The sequence below is a fragment of the Balaenoptera musculus genome, chromosome 7 (assembly GCF_009873245.2).
Source record: "Balaenoptera musculus isolate JJ_BM4_2016_0621 chromosome 7, mBalMus1.pri.v3, whole genome shotgun sequence".
NCBI lineage: Eukaryota > Metazoa > Chordata > Mammalia > Artiodactyla > Balaenopteridae > Balaenoptera > Balaenoptera musculus.
Genome location: NC_045791.1, coordinates 44,513,980 through 44,530,908, shown reverse-complemented (window position 1 = coordinate 44,530,908; position 16,929 = coordinate 44,513,980). Strand labels below are relative to the sequence as shown.

Sequence of the window (16,929 nt, the reverse complement as noted above, 5' to 3'; positions counted from 1 at the left end):
TCTGCCCTCTGGTGGTTGAGGCTATCTAAGAGGCTTGATGGGAGGCTCTCTAGAAGTTTTTATTTTGAACAATTTAAACATATTATAAAAATAGAGAGAATAGTATATACCCATCACCCAGTTTCAATAAAAATCAACATACATCTAACACTGCATATAACCAGACTTTCTCTCACCTTTCCCTTCCCTCACTCTGGATTTTATTGGAGCCCACCTCAAATATTATAGCATTTCATCCACAAATATTTTATTATGTATCCCTAAAAGGTTAAGACAATTTTTAAAACGTAAGCACAACATCATTATCACATCTAAAAACAATACTCGTCAACAATTTCTGTGATAGCTTGTCTCCAAGATGGACACAGTTAATTCCTTCTTTCCACATGCATGCCATTGCCCTATCAAAATGTAAAGACTAATTCTCTACTTTTTTGAATCTATGCTAAGCTATGACTGTTTTGGCCAGTAGTATATGGCAGGAGTAATGCTGTCCTACTTCTACTCCTTGACTTTAAGAGGACTAGATATTTCTACTTCTCTCTTGGGAGTACTAAACATCCACATAAGACATCTTACTACCCTGTTAGCTTAAAAAAAAAACCATATGGAGAAGCTCCAAGGAAAGGAAAGACCATATGGAGAAACAATATATATGTAAATATAATTATTATATTATTTATATTATATTATATTATATTATATTATATTATATTATATTATATTATATTATATTATATTATATTATATTATATTATATTATATTATATTATATTATATAGAGAGAGACCCATTTGTTCCAGCATCTTGAGTGAACCATGCCTTCGAACTGTTCACACCAAGGTACTGGATATGTGAGAGAATCCTTCCTGGATTCTTCACACAAGCTCAGCCACCAACTAATTATGACTGAGAGACCCCAACTGACACTGTGTGGAACAGAAGAATGGCCCAGCCAAGCCCTGCCTAAACTTTTCATCCATATGATCATGAATAATAAAATAACTATTGTTTTAAGCCACTATATGTTAGCTTAGTTTATTCTAAGGAGAAGATAACTGAAACAATACCTTAATATTATCAACATCCAGGCAGTGTTCAACTTTCTCCAATAGTTCATATATGTTTTGGTTATATTTGGTTCATTAGATTCAAGATTTAAACAAGTAACTCAAGAACACTAAAAAATAATGAAATTACCTTATGTCAATATTTCCCATTTTATCGGCTACTTTTATAGAAAGTATCTGATGTGATATGGTAGCTCTGTATGGATAGGTTATTTGAGCAAAGATGACTGTCCCCATCACACAGATGATAAGAAAAATCCAAAGAGATTCAATGATTTACCAGAAAAATTGTATCCAGAATTTAAACCCAGCTCTTCAAATTTAAAATTTAGGGCTCTTTCCCTTATTCCAAACCTGGTTGAGCCTTCAAAGATTGTAATTACCATGATTGGCTCTAATAAGACTCATTATTAGAACCATAAAGAAACAAATGTTTCTCCACTCCTCATTCTTACACCCGGAGATGAATTTATTTCTGAAATGTGTCCTTCCTCTCTGTCTCTGCCACCTGGTTCCTAGTACAGGATTTCCTGATCTCTCCTCATTTACCTATGTTTCTTAATACCAAAGTCTTAAGTGATCTCTAAGCCTCTGGTCCTACCCCTCATTGCTTTCTCCTCCATTCCACTGCCAGATGCATTTATTTGCAACTAAACTTGGCCACCTGAACCTCCTTGCCTAGTAAACTTTAACAATTCTCAAACCAACAACCACAGAAAGGAATATTCTCAAATGTCCATGAGTGCTCCTGGAAAATCTTAAAAATTCGTCTCTCTTGGTAAAACCTAAAACAGTACAATAATCTTCTGAATCAATAAGATAATCACTTAATAACAGAGTACTGCCATCTACCTGATTTCATTGCCTATGATGGCATGTGGATTTACGACACTTCATAATACCAAAGCTGTATAAATAAGTTTTTGAAGTCACTTGGCTAATAAAATTCGTGACAGAATTGAGTGATCATATAACACAGGTATAGCCATGAAGAAGCTTAAGAACCTATATCATAAGGTTTGTTACCATACCAGTTACTAAAAATGCATTGTCAAAACACACTCCATTGTTGTATGTAACAAATTTCAGTGGTTCAGTATTGATAGGTATATTGGAATTTAACAAATGAACTACATTTCTGATCCCAGTTCCAGAGATAATTTGATTAATTACTTAATATAGAATTCAATAATGCCTCAAAGTTAAAGTCAACTCCAAGTAAATAAAAAACTTTTAGAGTATCAAGTAGCACCATTTAAATGGGCTTTCGAAGCCTAGTAGGAGCATAATTTACATTAAAGATTAGATTAGATTATCCTAATACAGCAATAAAATCTTTGAAGTTTGTAATTCTATTTTGACTACATACTATTTGCAAAAAAAGCATTGAGGTTAGAAGAGAGAAAATTATCTTACCTATTAGATCAAACCACACATAATAGCCAAAGTTCAACCATTTTTGTCCTACAGATATGTCAAATATTGAATTAGTGATGGTAGTATGAATTCACTGGTTTTGTAAATATTTTTGTAAATCATTTGTTTTCATTATTTGTCCTTGTATTAGCTCACTAGGGCTACCGTAACAAAATATCACAAAATGGGTGGCTTAAAACAATGAAAACTTATTCTCTCACAATTCTGGAGCCCAAGAGTCCAAAGTCACGGTATTGGCAAGGTTGGTTCCTTCTGGAGTTTCCGGGGGAGAATTTGTTTCATGCTTCTCTTCTAGGTTCTGGGGGCTGCCAGCAATCCTTGGTGTTCCTTGGCTTGCATCTGTATCTGCCTTCATTCTCCCTGTTTGTCTTTGTGGCATTCTCCCTGTGTGTCTTCGTGTCTCTGTATCCAAATTTCCCTTTTTTAATAAGGACTCCAGTTATTGCATCAGGGCCCACCCCAAGCCACTAGAACCTCATTTTTATTTGATTACAGCTACAAAGGTGCTATTTCCAAATAAGGTCACATTCACAGGGATTAGGACCTCAACATATCTTTGGGGTCCACAATTCAACCCACAAGAGTCATAGTAAGAGGTGTAAGCTTGAAAAGTTTCAACCTAGTTTTATTTTTGTGCATATTTACCTAACACTATATATAAGAATAATATAATCATCATTGGAGTTCTGCCTTAAGTGTCTTTCCCTTCAAAAGGAGTCTGTATTTTATTCAAACATGAGCAACGCTAACCTAAAGGAGAAAGGCTGAGGTCCTTATCATGTCACATTAGGTCTTTTGCTGCCATCCTTCACCACCACTCCCTTGCATTTAATCCATCAGCAATATAAGGCAGCTTATAATTCCTGAACACACAACGCATTGTTTTATGCATCCCCACCTTTGTTCATTCTGTTTCCTCTGCCTGTAATGGCCTTCCCATTCCAACTTCATCATCTCCTACCACTTCCTACTCGAAGTCTCAGTTCAAGTGCCATCTTCCCCTAAAAGTCCCCTATGATGACACCCCGCAGCGCTACCACAAACCCCAGGAGCTGAGTGAACCTCAGCAAGGCTCTCATTTTCTTCCTCTTCTCTCTACCAATAGACAATAAACTCTGTGATTTCAGGGACAGTGTCTTCCCAGTTTTTCAGTTTCCACTCTTAGCACAATAGTCTTCTAAGTGTTAAATGAATGTTTGCATATGTGGGATGGAAATAGTTCCACCCACAGTTTTTACTTCTCAAGGGTAACTCCAAGGTGCTGGATGTATTCTAACTTATACTTCTGCTAAAACAAGTATTCAAATAGTCCCATCTGGGAGATAGGTATCAGAAGTATGAGACTTAATCAGGAAGCAAGCTCAGACAATATCCCCATATTTAGAAATAAATTTTTTTGTTCTCTTTGGATGATTATATACTCTTTTTTTTTTAATGAGAGAAATTTGTGACTTCAGGGATTTGGGGAGATCTCAAAAATTTAGTCATGTTGCCAGAGTACACTGAGTGCATAGAGAATAGGAGAAGGAACTGAAAGATAGAACGGGTCCATATTTTAGATGACTTTGAGAGCCAAAATAAGGTTTCGGATTTTACTTTCTACATACTGAGTAGTCCCCGGTTTTTGAGAAAGGAACATTACATAATGACATCTTATAAGATGATCTATTCCTTCCAAACCAAAATATCATACATTGGTTTCTATATTAAGCATAACAGGATAGAGTTCTATCAGTCTGCACTTATCAGTTGATAGATTATCCAAACATTATTCTTATTTGGATATTAGGAATTAGATATAGATATAGATACAGATATAGATATAGATCTTGGATTCTAAGAATTTTTAGTATTTCATAAACAGTGAAGTCACTTATTTTTCAGAGTTCTCTTTGACTAATAATTCCTGTCATTTCTCACAACTTAAAATAATATTCCTTTTCCACCATATAATTGTAGTTCAAATTTACTCTGGGCTTTACTCTCAATTCTTTATTATGTTTTTCAAGCTAGTTAAATCAGTTTAGCTGTTATCTAAAAACAGCTTGGTCTATTTTAACTGAACTAAGGTTATATTTAAAAGTCATGTTTTACTTCATTTGGGGTTATTTAACTTCTCAAGTTCTTTTTAAGATAAGAACGGTAACTCATATGTGAAAAAACGTATGGTATATGACGATGAAAATGAGACTTAAAATTGAAATTTGCTGTGATAATTTATTATTATAATCAAGTTAAAATCTACATGGAAATTTTCTACTGGGTAGTGTCACAATTCAAGTTTAGCTCTTATTTTTTCAGATAAACTAAGACTCTAAAAGGTGAATTATTTTAGTCTACCCAATGCTTTATTAAGTAGAATAAATCTTAGAGTTTAAGTACCCCTTGGTGGCTAAGAATCTTGCAGCCTCTCCAGATCAATATTCTGAATATCTCCTTGCACCATTCTTTCCACATGGTTCTTTAAATGTGATGAAGGAGTTCAGGTGAAAGTATATTTGTCCCAGAATATAAAATACTCCTTCAACCTTTTAGGAAAAAGACTCCTTTGTGTTTATTTTAATCCCATGTCCCTTGTTTTCTAATGTTAAAAACATTTTTGCAGGTGGGAAATTTTAATTAAAGATTTGAATGAGTTGAGTTTAACTTATCAAAGTTTAATTATAAATTAAATATATGTAAATTAAATATGACCATGGATCCAAGTAGACTGTTTCTAATCATTACAGCCAATCCTTTCTTAGGTTTGAAAACAATTTTTCATGTATTAAGCTGATTTTATGATTTTCTAAAAACTGCTATGTATTTTTATTTCTGAGTAGTAGTATGTTCCAAAGGAACCAGTAACCCATTCCTTAGTATCTCAGTGACAATATTCACTATTTTTTAGTGAAAATTATATTTATCAAGAAATACCAATGAGGTTTTCTGGCGTCAAACATACTGGATGGTAGGGGCTTATATGGGTTCCTTTAAATGTACATACTTCACAATTCCATGATTTTTTCTAGAAGATTTTGCTGTATAATTACCTTAATATTTTTATAGATTTGGAGATTAAATAATCACATTTTTATGTAGTGTATGATTCTCTTTTCTGTATTCAGGTTCTCTCTTTAGGAGCAGACGTCCTACCAGAATATAAACTGCAGACACCACGCATCAACAAGTTTACAATATTGCACTACAGTCCTTTCAAGGCCGTCTGGGATTGGCTTATTCTGCTGTTGGTCATATACACTGCTATATTCACTCCCTACTCTGCAGCCTTTCTCCTCAATGACAGAGAAGAACAGAAAAGACGAGAATGTGGCTATTCCTGTAGCCCTTTGAATGTGGTAGACTTGATTGTGGATATTATGTTTATCATAGATATTCTAATAAACTTCAGAACAACATACGTAAATCAAAATGAAGAAGTGGTAAGTGATCCAGCCAAAATAGCAATACACTACTTCAAAGGCTGGTTCCTGATTGACATGGTAGCAGCAATTCCTTTTGACTTGCTGATTTTTGGATCTGGTTCTGATGAGGTAAGAGCTGCTTAAGAATCTTATTTTCTGAAAGATTGAAGTTATAAAAGTGAAGCTATTTTAACTGCAAAAGAAGCGGTTGCTTTACAAACTTTCTATATCACACAGATAAAATTCATTTTCAATTGGAAATGCTATAAAATGAAATGGAACATTTTTGCCATTGCATATAATTCACAATTCTATTTTTGCTAAGAAATAGTAAAGACTATTTATCTTTTAAACAACAAATTAAACTTTGCGACAAGTGTTTCATAGCACATAGCACATTCCTAGAATGTATAATTTCTACATATTAACTTTATGGATATAAAACTATCAAAGATGAAGATTCCTCTTTCTTTCTTAACTCATAATTGTGGTTTGCAAGAGCAGGGACTTGTTTTATGTTCAAATTATGTGTAAGAGGCATCTTCTGAAATGTTTTATTCAAAGCTCTCTCTTAAATAATACCTAGGTTGGAAAATACTTCTTGTGTCCCCACTATCTTATAAAGTTGGAAATTTCTTAAAAGTATTATTTCACCCTATTATTTTTTATTTTAAATATTTACTTATTTATTTGGCTGTGCCGAGTCTTAGTTGCAGCATGAGGGATCTTCGTTGCCACACACGGGATCTTAGTTGTGGCATGTGAACTCTAAGTCGCGGCATGTGGGATCTAGTTCCCTGACCAGGGATTGAAACTGGGCCCCCTGCATTGGGAGCGCAGAGTCTTAACCACTGGACCACCAGGAAAGTCCCCTAAAGTTGGAAATTTTAAGGAAATCTGACAAGTGGATGTTCATTTTCTGGATAGAAAGTCCATATTTTTAATCAGATTCTTCTCAAAGGGTTCTTTGATCTAAAACAAGTTACGTTCTCCTAAAATCTCCTCCAATTTATTGCACTAATTTTTTGTAAATAAATTTCCTGGATTCTATAACAAAGTTTTACAGAAGGTGTGAAAGTAGATCTAAGGGATTAGATTGAGAAAGATAACCTGGGTGTGTTGAATTTTTAAAATTCAGGGTCAGGAATTCCCGGGTGGTCCAGTGGTTAGGACTCTGTGCTTTCACTGCCCTGGTCCTGGATTCAATCCTTGGTCAGGAACTGAGATCCCACAAACCACGCAGCGTGGCCAAAAAAAAAAACTAAAATTCAGCATCCTTTTCTACCTAAGAATCAGTCAGTGCCTCACCATCATTTTGGGTTTTTTTTTCAAGAGGAAATCAAATATCATAAATGCCCTCTGCAGATGGTTGCTCCCTGACCAATTAGCACTTGAGGACAAGAGAATCCCCCTCAGCCAAGGGAAACAATAGGTTTAGAAGTAAATTCTCTCCCACAGAACATGCCCATCAAACTGTGGATGAATTAAGAGCAGGGTAATGGAACAATATATTCTTCCTGGATTCTACAGACCTTAGACAAAGTCTCAAACTTGACTTTCCGCATCTATAAGGATGATAATATTACTTTCCCTGCTTAAGTTTTTTTTTCTTAATTTGAGACTCTAATGAGATAATATATGTAAAACTCTAGCAAAATACTCAAAAAAAATCAGCTGCTGTTAAACTAGGTGAACTCTTAATGTTAGATATTCCTAACTTTGGTTTTTAATTAAAAGGCAAGCAAGTGAAATACTTCTTTATCAATATTTATCTTTATGAGTTTCTTACAATGGGTGAATCCATGTAATTACACCAAATAAGTTCTTATTGATAAATAGAGTAAAACCTCACTTTCAAATTTTAAAATATATACACCAACAGCAAATTAAATTTCAGCTTAGTGAAATGAAAGAATGGGTAAACAATAAATAGGCAAACAAGATTGTTAGGGGAAGTTGATTTACCAATGATATTTAATCAATAGCAATCAAACAAGTGAATATTAGAATACGCTAATTATTCTAAGATGCAGCACTTGATCAGTTTAATTTCAGTTACTATATCATCACTTGAAAATAAAAGTTTATTAAAATATGTAATTCAAGTAATCACTGTTTCAGACAGAACTTCAAGTGAGCTGAAACAAGAGAAAATTTATGTGATTCACATTAATATAGGATGAAATAGTCTTGGGGAAAAATGGTGTCTGGATCACCTTTCTCATGTAGCATAAAGGAAAAGATGAAGTTTGCCTCAAGTAAAGCAATTCCAGTTCTTCACTCTGATATGTATAATTTTCCGGATTCCTCCCTGTTTCCAAAGCTGCTCCTCTCTCTTTTGAAATGTGATATGATATGGGAAGGATCCTGGCTTTGGAGTCAGACAGACCTGGGTTTGATTCACCTTTGTGCCTCTTACTTGCTGTATTTAAGCAAGATATTTAATTCATTTAGGACTTTATTTCTTTTCTGTAAAATGGTGAGAGGTAGGTTCTTGTGATTTCTAAAAATAAAGCAGCATATATGAAGAAACTAGACCAGTAGCAGGTAGGTAGTACTTTCTTACCAAAGGTTACTTCTTTTCTCCTTCCCATCCCTTTGGATTAAAGTCCCTGTTTCTTAATGAAGTCTTCCTTTAAAAACGTACATGTTACCACATTAATCCATAAATATCTAAATTATTCAACAAAGATTTACTGAGTAGATTTATTGAGATTTATTGATAGACATTATCGTATAGTAGTTATTGGATTAGCTAGTTGCAGCTAGGAATCCTGAAGAAAGAGACAGAAAGGAAATGTTTTGAGGACAGTTATTGTCTTGCAAAGCACAGGAATTTGGGGTATGTGGTGGGGGGAAGTAGGTCTGCATCAAGGATAGCAGGTGGAGGGGTGTGTCTGGAAGGAGCTTTAAAGAATCAGCTATGAAACTTGCTGGTGGATGGACCTGGGGCTACCTTTACCCAACTACAGCAACTGTTTACTTAAAATCCTGAAATATGTTAACCCAAATAAAGGGGGAGGGGAGCAGGTTGGGGGGCAAAAACAGCTTTTTCTTCTTTTGACTCAGTATTAAAAGTGGACCAATCTGTCCAAAATGACAGGTCTGAGAAGTTTGATGGATGTCTTGGGTTTCTTGTGGATTGGCCCTTAGGGCTCCAAAAGACCATGACAAGTTATGGCTTAGGATTCACTCACTGACCCAAAAGATGTTCCTTCTCTTTGGCACACATTTCTTACCAACTGTTCTCCATGTGCTGGGACTCTTCTACCTCTACATCAGTGTTTCTCAACCAAGTGTATCACAGGCGCTCTAGGATGAATCTATAGTTGGCTTTCTGCTACTGTCTGAAACTTATTTTGTTGAGTTTAACTTTATACAATTTGCATTATGAAATCAATAGGTATTTTGAATGTGTACTGTCAAAGGGTGTCTCCCTAGCCACCATCCCGACCCCACCCCATCCTACTTTAACAGTGTTCTGAAACTTGACAACTCACAGATCTCACAGGAAATATTCAATTCCGCGAAGGGTCTGAGCACCCAATTTGAGAGACGTCACACGACAAGTGAGGTCCTCACTTGGTGCCACAGGGATCAGAGGTACAAGAGCAGATGCTGCGATCACATAGCAACACTCTGTTGTGTAAGATGGTTGTCCAGGGATCCTTAGCAAGTGTGTATTAATTTGTTTAGATTATAAACAAAAGTAAAACATAAAATTTTACATGTTATCATAGAAAACTTGTATCCCCCTCCCCCAAGAATATGTCTGTGAAAGTAGCCAAATTTGGGAAACACTGTTCTAAATGATTTTCTCTCTCTCCTTTTTCCCCCCTCACTCTGTGAAAACTTCAGAATCCCTTATTGTGAAGGTTGTTCTAGAACTGCAAAATTAAGCTAATCTCCTTCTGTAGCCTCTAGTGTGAATGGTTAATTTCTTCTCTAAAAAAAAAGTACCCATGGATAACAAAAAAATAAATAAATAATCGACTATGAAGGGTAAAAAGACCAGTGATGGATTGGAGTACTTCATACATTTTTCAAGAGTGACAATGAAGATACCCCTTTTATATACAAACCATATTATATAACTATAGTCAGGATTTTCAGGATATAATGATATTTCAGAATAAAATTTCCCTAAAATTGTGTAATATACCATATTACAAGAGTATAAAAAATATTCAGCATTCATTTTTGTTTCTGAGAAAAAAAGAAAAGAAATGCTTCCAGAGAAAAGAGATCTTACATTCAAATGGACTAATTTGGGAAGTTTCATCATATGAATATGAAAAACAAAAAACCTCTTTGGATTTTGGCCCCCAAATTAAGTGACAAATTCTAAAATCATTAAGCTAGAGGTCACTATGATGAGGGGTAATCTAGTCCAGGGTTTTTCAAACTGGGGTTTCATGGAGGTGCCCGAGAGTCTCAGAGGCCCTCAAAGGTTGACAGCAAGACAGGCTGATAAGACTCAGAACCATCCATCTCCACTATACAAAGAGTAGCTTGATTTTATCTGCTTTACTAATTAGAGTTTCAAGTAAATTTTCAATAAATTTTAACAAGAATTGACCTAATTCATTTTGCCTTTTCCAGAAAAGGTTATGGTAACTGCCTTCTCAAGTAGGTTCATTCATTCAATTAGCATTTATTGGGAAACTCCTAAGTGCCAATGTACTAGACTCTGAGTTTATAGAAAAGAATGAGACGAGGACCCCACTGCCTGAGAGCTTGCATCCTAGACTGGGAGAGCAGCGGATGAGCAGATAGAGTACTATCTGATAACAGTACTATATTCAAGGGAACTTGTGAGCATGGAAGGGGAAGTTTCTGATTACCAGTGGAAGTTTTCCAGGTAGAAAGGGTAGAAAGGCCATGCCATTAGAGGCATGGAGCTATAAAGTGTTGGTTTCCAGCCCTATCAGAACTAACATAACAAATATTTTATAATGCCCCTTTCTACTATTGTTAAATAAAAGTCATAGATAATATAGCTTTCTTACATACATAATTTCACAAATATAATATATAATGCTCACCCTTAATATAAAGGAAAAACAAAAGAAATGTTCATAATAAAATACCTAGTAGAATATGTAAATGCTTCAGGCATGTCTGCATAAAAAGATATAATGAAGTTATCAGATGCTTGTACCTACTGATAACGAGAAAGTCCATATTTAAACAATAAATTCAATATTAAATGGGATATTGTTAGTTTTCTTTATATTTGCATTTTAATAAAGGGTTGCATAGATATGTGTGTGCTTATAAATGTATTGATATATATGTGTATACATGCATTTATACAGATAGATATGTTTATATGCATATATTAATATTTAGATACCTAGAAACACTGTGACTGTGATAACTACAAATGTTTACTGATATAGCTGTGCTGTATACCATATAGTATACAAATACCACAAGACCTGTTGTCAATGAAAATGAATAGTGGCAGTAACTGGGATTGCCTATGTCATTAATACTAATATCTTCCTGATGCTAATGCCATCTGGACAGACCAAGGAAAAGATTCTCTATTTCTTAATTTTTGCATCATCAAACATCATGCCATCCATAGCAAATTACCTCAATATCATTGATGCAAAGGAACACTATTATTGGTTCAGTCTCCAGAAAGTCAACTTTTCATTATCTGCCTCAAATTTTTCCACAGTTTGCTTCTCTGTGGCAAATTTTACTTTCAGAGATATTAGTAGTTAGAATCTAGAGCTTCCTGTTTAGTTACATGCTTCATTAAACTCTTCCTCCCCTGAAAATTAATAGTATTCTTTTGATTAATTACTTGCTTTGTTGACCTCTCTCCTTTCACACTTCACTGTTATTTTTCATGGATTCTGAATGCAGGCAAGGCCTTTGACAGAAAGTTCTAATAGAAAAGAGGAGTTTCAGCTCACATTGATATGTTTGCTTCATTAGTCTGATAGATGAATCATGGAATGGATACAAGGAAAAATGTAGCAGGCCTCTGTATAGAAACTCTGATCATCTTGTCAGCATTCTTTCTGAACCTAATCTCTACAATAGTTGTCATTAGTTTGTTGGAAATGAATTTCTAAAACATTAGACATACTCATGTTCAAAGTTAAATGACAAAGAACATTTTGAAGACCTGCATGCATATATGTGTCTACACATAAAGTCTCTTATTAGATAGTTCTTGGGAATTAAGGCAGAAGTTTCCATTGGCTTGTATTTGAGGCTACTGGTCATGTCCCCAAAAATCTGTGCCATGACAAGTAAGACACACAGGATCCACAATAGAATAATTTTTGAGCTAAGGAAATATAAGTGTATTCCATCAAAAAATTTTGCATTAAGTTCATCACTTATCCATTATTTATTTACATGTGATCCACTGATAAAATTTGCTAAAGATGGCATAAGATAAAATTTTTGGTTAAATGTTTCCAGAACAAGTCAAATTCCAATTTTAAAAACATAACATAACATTCATAATTGTTTATTTACTGTAACATTTGCCTAATACTATTTGGAATCATTTGATAACCAGTTTTCCATATTACTATAACTAAAGAGAAAGTGAGGTCAAATTGCAGCAAAATAGAATGTTAATTACAAAACAAAATAAAAATAAAAGTGTCTTGACAGTTAAAGCTATTAAATAATGGAGGTTGTAAAATCTTTTTATTTATTATTTTTTAAATATTTATTTATTCATTTATTTGGCTGCATCAGGCCTTAGGTCTTTGTCGCGGCATGCAGGATCTTTTTGTTGTGGCATGTGGGCTCTAGAGCTCGTGGGCTCAGTAGTTGTGGCACGCGGGCTTAGTTGCCCCGTGGCATGTGGGATCTTAGTTCCCCTACCAGGGATCAAACCCACGTCCCTGCATTAGAAGGTGGATTCTTAACCACTGGACCACCAGGGAAGTCCCTAAAATCTTCTTTTTAAAAGCCCATTTGTGGAGGAATTTGTGAGGTTTGCTATGGATTAAGAAAGGCTAAGCTACGTGTCCCCCCCGCAAGGTTTTTTACACACTCAAAATGTAGCTCTTTGATTGTAGTAGTGAATGTGTTCTAGAAATATTGAAATAGTGTGACTCAAGCTGAACAAAACAAATAGAAACTAGTTTCAATATTATTGAGTTTTATTGGGCAGTTTATTGAATGATGAATACAGGTACCAGAACTTAGAGGGAATAGAAATGAAATCTAAAATAAAACATGAGTGTGGAGTTATGAAATGTATTACTCACTAAGTGTTCCCTTTTCCCCATTTGTACCAATATTACTTGACAAAGAGGACAGAATGATGGATTAAGTAGAAAGTTTCAATGACAATTCATCCTAACAACCTGTAGGCAAAACCAAAGATCACATACTTATATTTCCTCATTTATAAAAGAATAATTCTATCCACTTACTATAGGCAAAGATTTTAGAGAGTAAACCTCTGAAATAAAGTATTTTAAATGTAAGATTTTTGAAAATGCTTACTAAAATGAAAGAATTATTTTTCAAAATTATTTTGAAAAATTCTTGAGCATGAGATTTTCTCTTATTGATGATGCTTTCTCAGTTTAACTGTAACCAAACTTATTCTTAAGTAGAGAGTTGTTTAATACTGATAAGAAATCACCTATTCTAATTCCAGCTCTTCAAAAAGAATTCCACTTGCATTAAGAGAGAATGCCTGAACTATTATGAATTGTCTAGTAAAAAAAAAATCACATAGTTTTCTTGAGTCTGGGTCTAGTATCTAACATACTGACAAAACTGTAGTTGTTTAGAGTATGTGTTTTTAATATAAAGTTCAGTTAAGAAAGTCATACTTAATAAAGGAAACTAACTTTTACCTCAATATAAAAAAAAGTACCTAGGACTTTAATGAACTATGGATGTGGGTACATTTTTTAAAAATTGAAATTCGATGATATTCATCAGCTACTCAGAAATTTGAATAATTAAATTTCCAGAGGAAGAATCATTTTACATTTTTTGAAAATTCTGACAAAATGAAAGTCTTAAGTAGGCCTTCTTTACTGTGGCATTCAGGCAAAAAGAGTTTGAAATGTCATTCAATCACAGTGAAGGAGTTGAATTTTGAGATGGCATGGGCACTGATGAGGTGGAGAGTTGACTTATTAGAGTTTATTATTATCTCCTTTGCTATATATTCATGGGCAGGACTGGAAAACAATTGACCTTGTTTCAATCTAGTGTAAAATAGTTTACTGTTTTCTAGATCTTATTTATTATCATGATGTCTTTATCTTTCATAATATTGATTACACTTACCTCCAGTGAGCTTTTATGCCTTTTCAGTCTCTACCAAAAGTAACAATAAAGACCATATTTGTCTACCAGTGAAAAGTTCAAGAAATACCACCTAAGAGAAACTTCTTTACCTCTACAATTTAAAAGTTGTTGTCATTAGTTTAAGGATAGTTTTATTTCTATTTTCAAAAAATGAAAAAAAAAACGAAGGTAGATTTTCATATGTCTGGATATTACATGAAATTAGATATACTGTGAGATAACCATGCATTCTGAAAATATTCTAATCAGCCAACAACTACAATTATAAGGTAGTTGTTGGTCCCATTTTTGACTTGCAGATAATACAAAGATAGTAGCTCATTGAACCAAACTATGGAGACTAACAGTCTCCAACAAATCTGAAAGAGGAGATGGATCATATTTTAGTCCACTTTTTCTGAGATTTTGGTGCAATCACTTCTCTCTATTGTGTAATCTGGGGCAAAATGCCTTAAATCTTTAAAGAGACATTTAAAGAAGAAGAAGAAAGAGCTATTGCAACCTAAGTGTCATCTACAAGATGTGCTGTACCCAACTGTAGCTAAGGAAGAATGCCCAGGCATGTTAGCAGCGTCTTGATAACAACAGAAAAAAGCCCAAGTCATTTGTTACATTGTCAAACTAGCATATGTAGTTATGCTTGGGTACATGTTACAGAATCACAAGAGAATGGCTTTGACTGTTGAGGTCAATATTCATTCATCCTTATGATGCAGCTGAAAGTAACCTCTCCCCACCGACCCTTACACTCTCCCTCTCCCTTTTCCTTTCCATCTCCCCCTCCTTCTGCAGTTATTTTGTGTCAGCTGGCTTGAGACATGTACCTTATTTCTTAAACTTTTTTGGTCCAGAAAAGAGGTCATTTGTGTGTTATTATATATTATATTTATTTATCTTAACTTACTGTCATCTAGGTTTCACCTCATTCTGACATAACTCTAGAAGAAACACCAGAGGTTTCTTTGGGGGGAAGGCAAAAAGAAAGGAAGTGGCATATACAGCAGATTTGATTCCTTTTCTTTTCATAACGTCATTTTACTCTACCATCTTTGCAGCCAGAAGAGTCATTAGTACTTTTTATCACAATATGTTATTAAAGCAGCTCATTTGTTTTGAAGCATTTCTCTTCGTTAACCAAATACCTATAGAAATGTCATTATATGTGATTTATTTTGAGGTTCAGAAATATTGTTCCAACGAAAGGCAGTTTTGATAATAAATCAAATAATAATAACCCTCAAATATTTCTGATTTCTCAACACAAGTAAATAGATAACAAAGCTAGGAGGAAAAATAAACATGCAAACTTAAGCTATGAAATGTAGAAATGGAGTTATGTTGAACCGGGGTGATTTCTGTTACCAGAGTCTGAGTAGTCAATGCATCCAGATGACGTTCTTGTCTTTAAAAATCCCTGCAATTTCCATAGGGAGCTGAATGACCAGTGTCCAAAAGCCTCCATTTGAAATTCCAGATATCGAAGTAACACGTTTGGAAAATATGTTGCTCTGTCAACCCATTTTACATTATAAAGTTCCTGCTTAGTGATGGAAGCGAAAGTGTATGGGATATTCAAATAAAAACACAGCTAAAATTTACTGGGTATTACCTACAACCCTAGAAGGATTTATTATTATGCCCATTTACAGATGAAGAAATTGATCCTTAGAGATTAAGTAAATAACTTGTCCAAGGTGACACACTGGTATGGAAGCAGAATTTCAGACCTAAGTTTGTTCTGAAGTTCTAACTCATAACTGCTAAGCTGAAACACTGACAATACAAATAGTGGAAAGTTGACATCTCTCCCAGGAAAACACCTCATACTCACTTAAACTCACCATTCATTCTTTGAAGAGACATAATTTTAAATTTGTGATGAAGAAAACACTGTTTCCCTTATTGCACCCTGAAAAATAATAACTCAGCTTTGGAAGCAGAGAAGACTCACCTCTCCACCCATCCCTAAATGAGCAAAGACCAGAATCCAGTTGTGGTAAGGACATCTCAACTACACAAGCTCCTCTCATCTCTAGAAGATTCGAATACTAACTGAAAAGAAGTCAGGGGAGACTGAGAAATCTTCCCTTCCCTTGTGACCACTCTGGCACAAGAAAAAAAACTGTAACACTTACTATAGAATGTTAATGAAAATATTTTCTTGATATTTAGAGCTCTTTTTCCATCAAGTCAATATGAAGTTATAGGGTGATAGTTATACCACATGCTATTTCTTTAATTAAAATATGTGTCCTTAACACAGATGGATGTACTTTGAGAAATAAACACCAACAATAAACACATAAAATGACTCAATAATTGATTGGTAAACACCATGTAACTATGGAATAATTATATGCCCTGTGAATTATATAGTACTTATAGTTGACATTGTTTAGGAAACCCAAGAAATGAACTTGTAATTTGTACTTATCAGATTTCAAATCCAAACAACCAGTTAAGTATCTTGTTATTATATAGAAGTGTCCTATCATTAGACACCTGGTCAGTAATAATCGTGCAATTAGTTACACATATCATACCCCAAAGCAAAACACATAATATCATTGGGATATCAAGAAACAATTTATCAATTCAACACATTTAGGAAGAAAAAATGAATTTAAATATAGTACTTCATGCATGCATGCAGTCATCCAATAAGTTTCCCAGTTGCCTTCTTGACTGGCTCCTTCTCATTATTC

At 34.3% G+C, this 16,929-nt stretch overlaps 1 protein-coding gene across 1 annotated transcript in view; it reads left to right on the top strand.

The window, feature by feature from the left end:
• KCNH7 (potassium voltage-gated channel subfamily H member 7) overlaps window positions 1–16,929 on the top strand; it is a 450,126-nt gene that overhangs the window by 377,748 nt on the left and 55,449 nt on the right. The window contains exon 7 of the mRNA XM_036858162.1: window positions 5,615–6,040. Within this exon, the coding sequence (XP_036714057.1) occupies window positions 5,615–6,040 (426 nt within the window). The remainder of the gene's footprint in view (window positions 1–5,614; window positions 6,041–16,929) is intronic.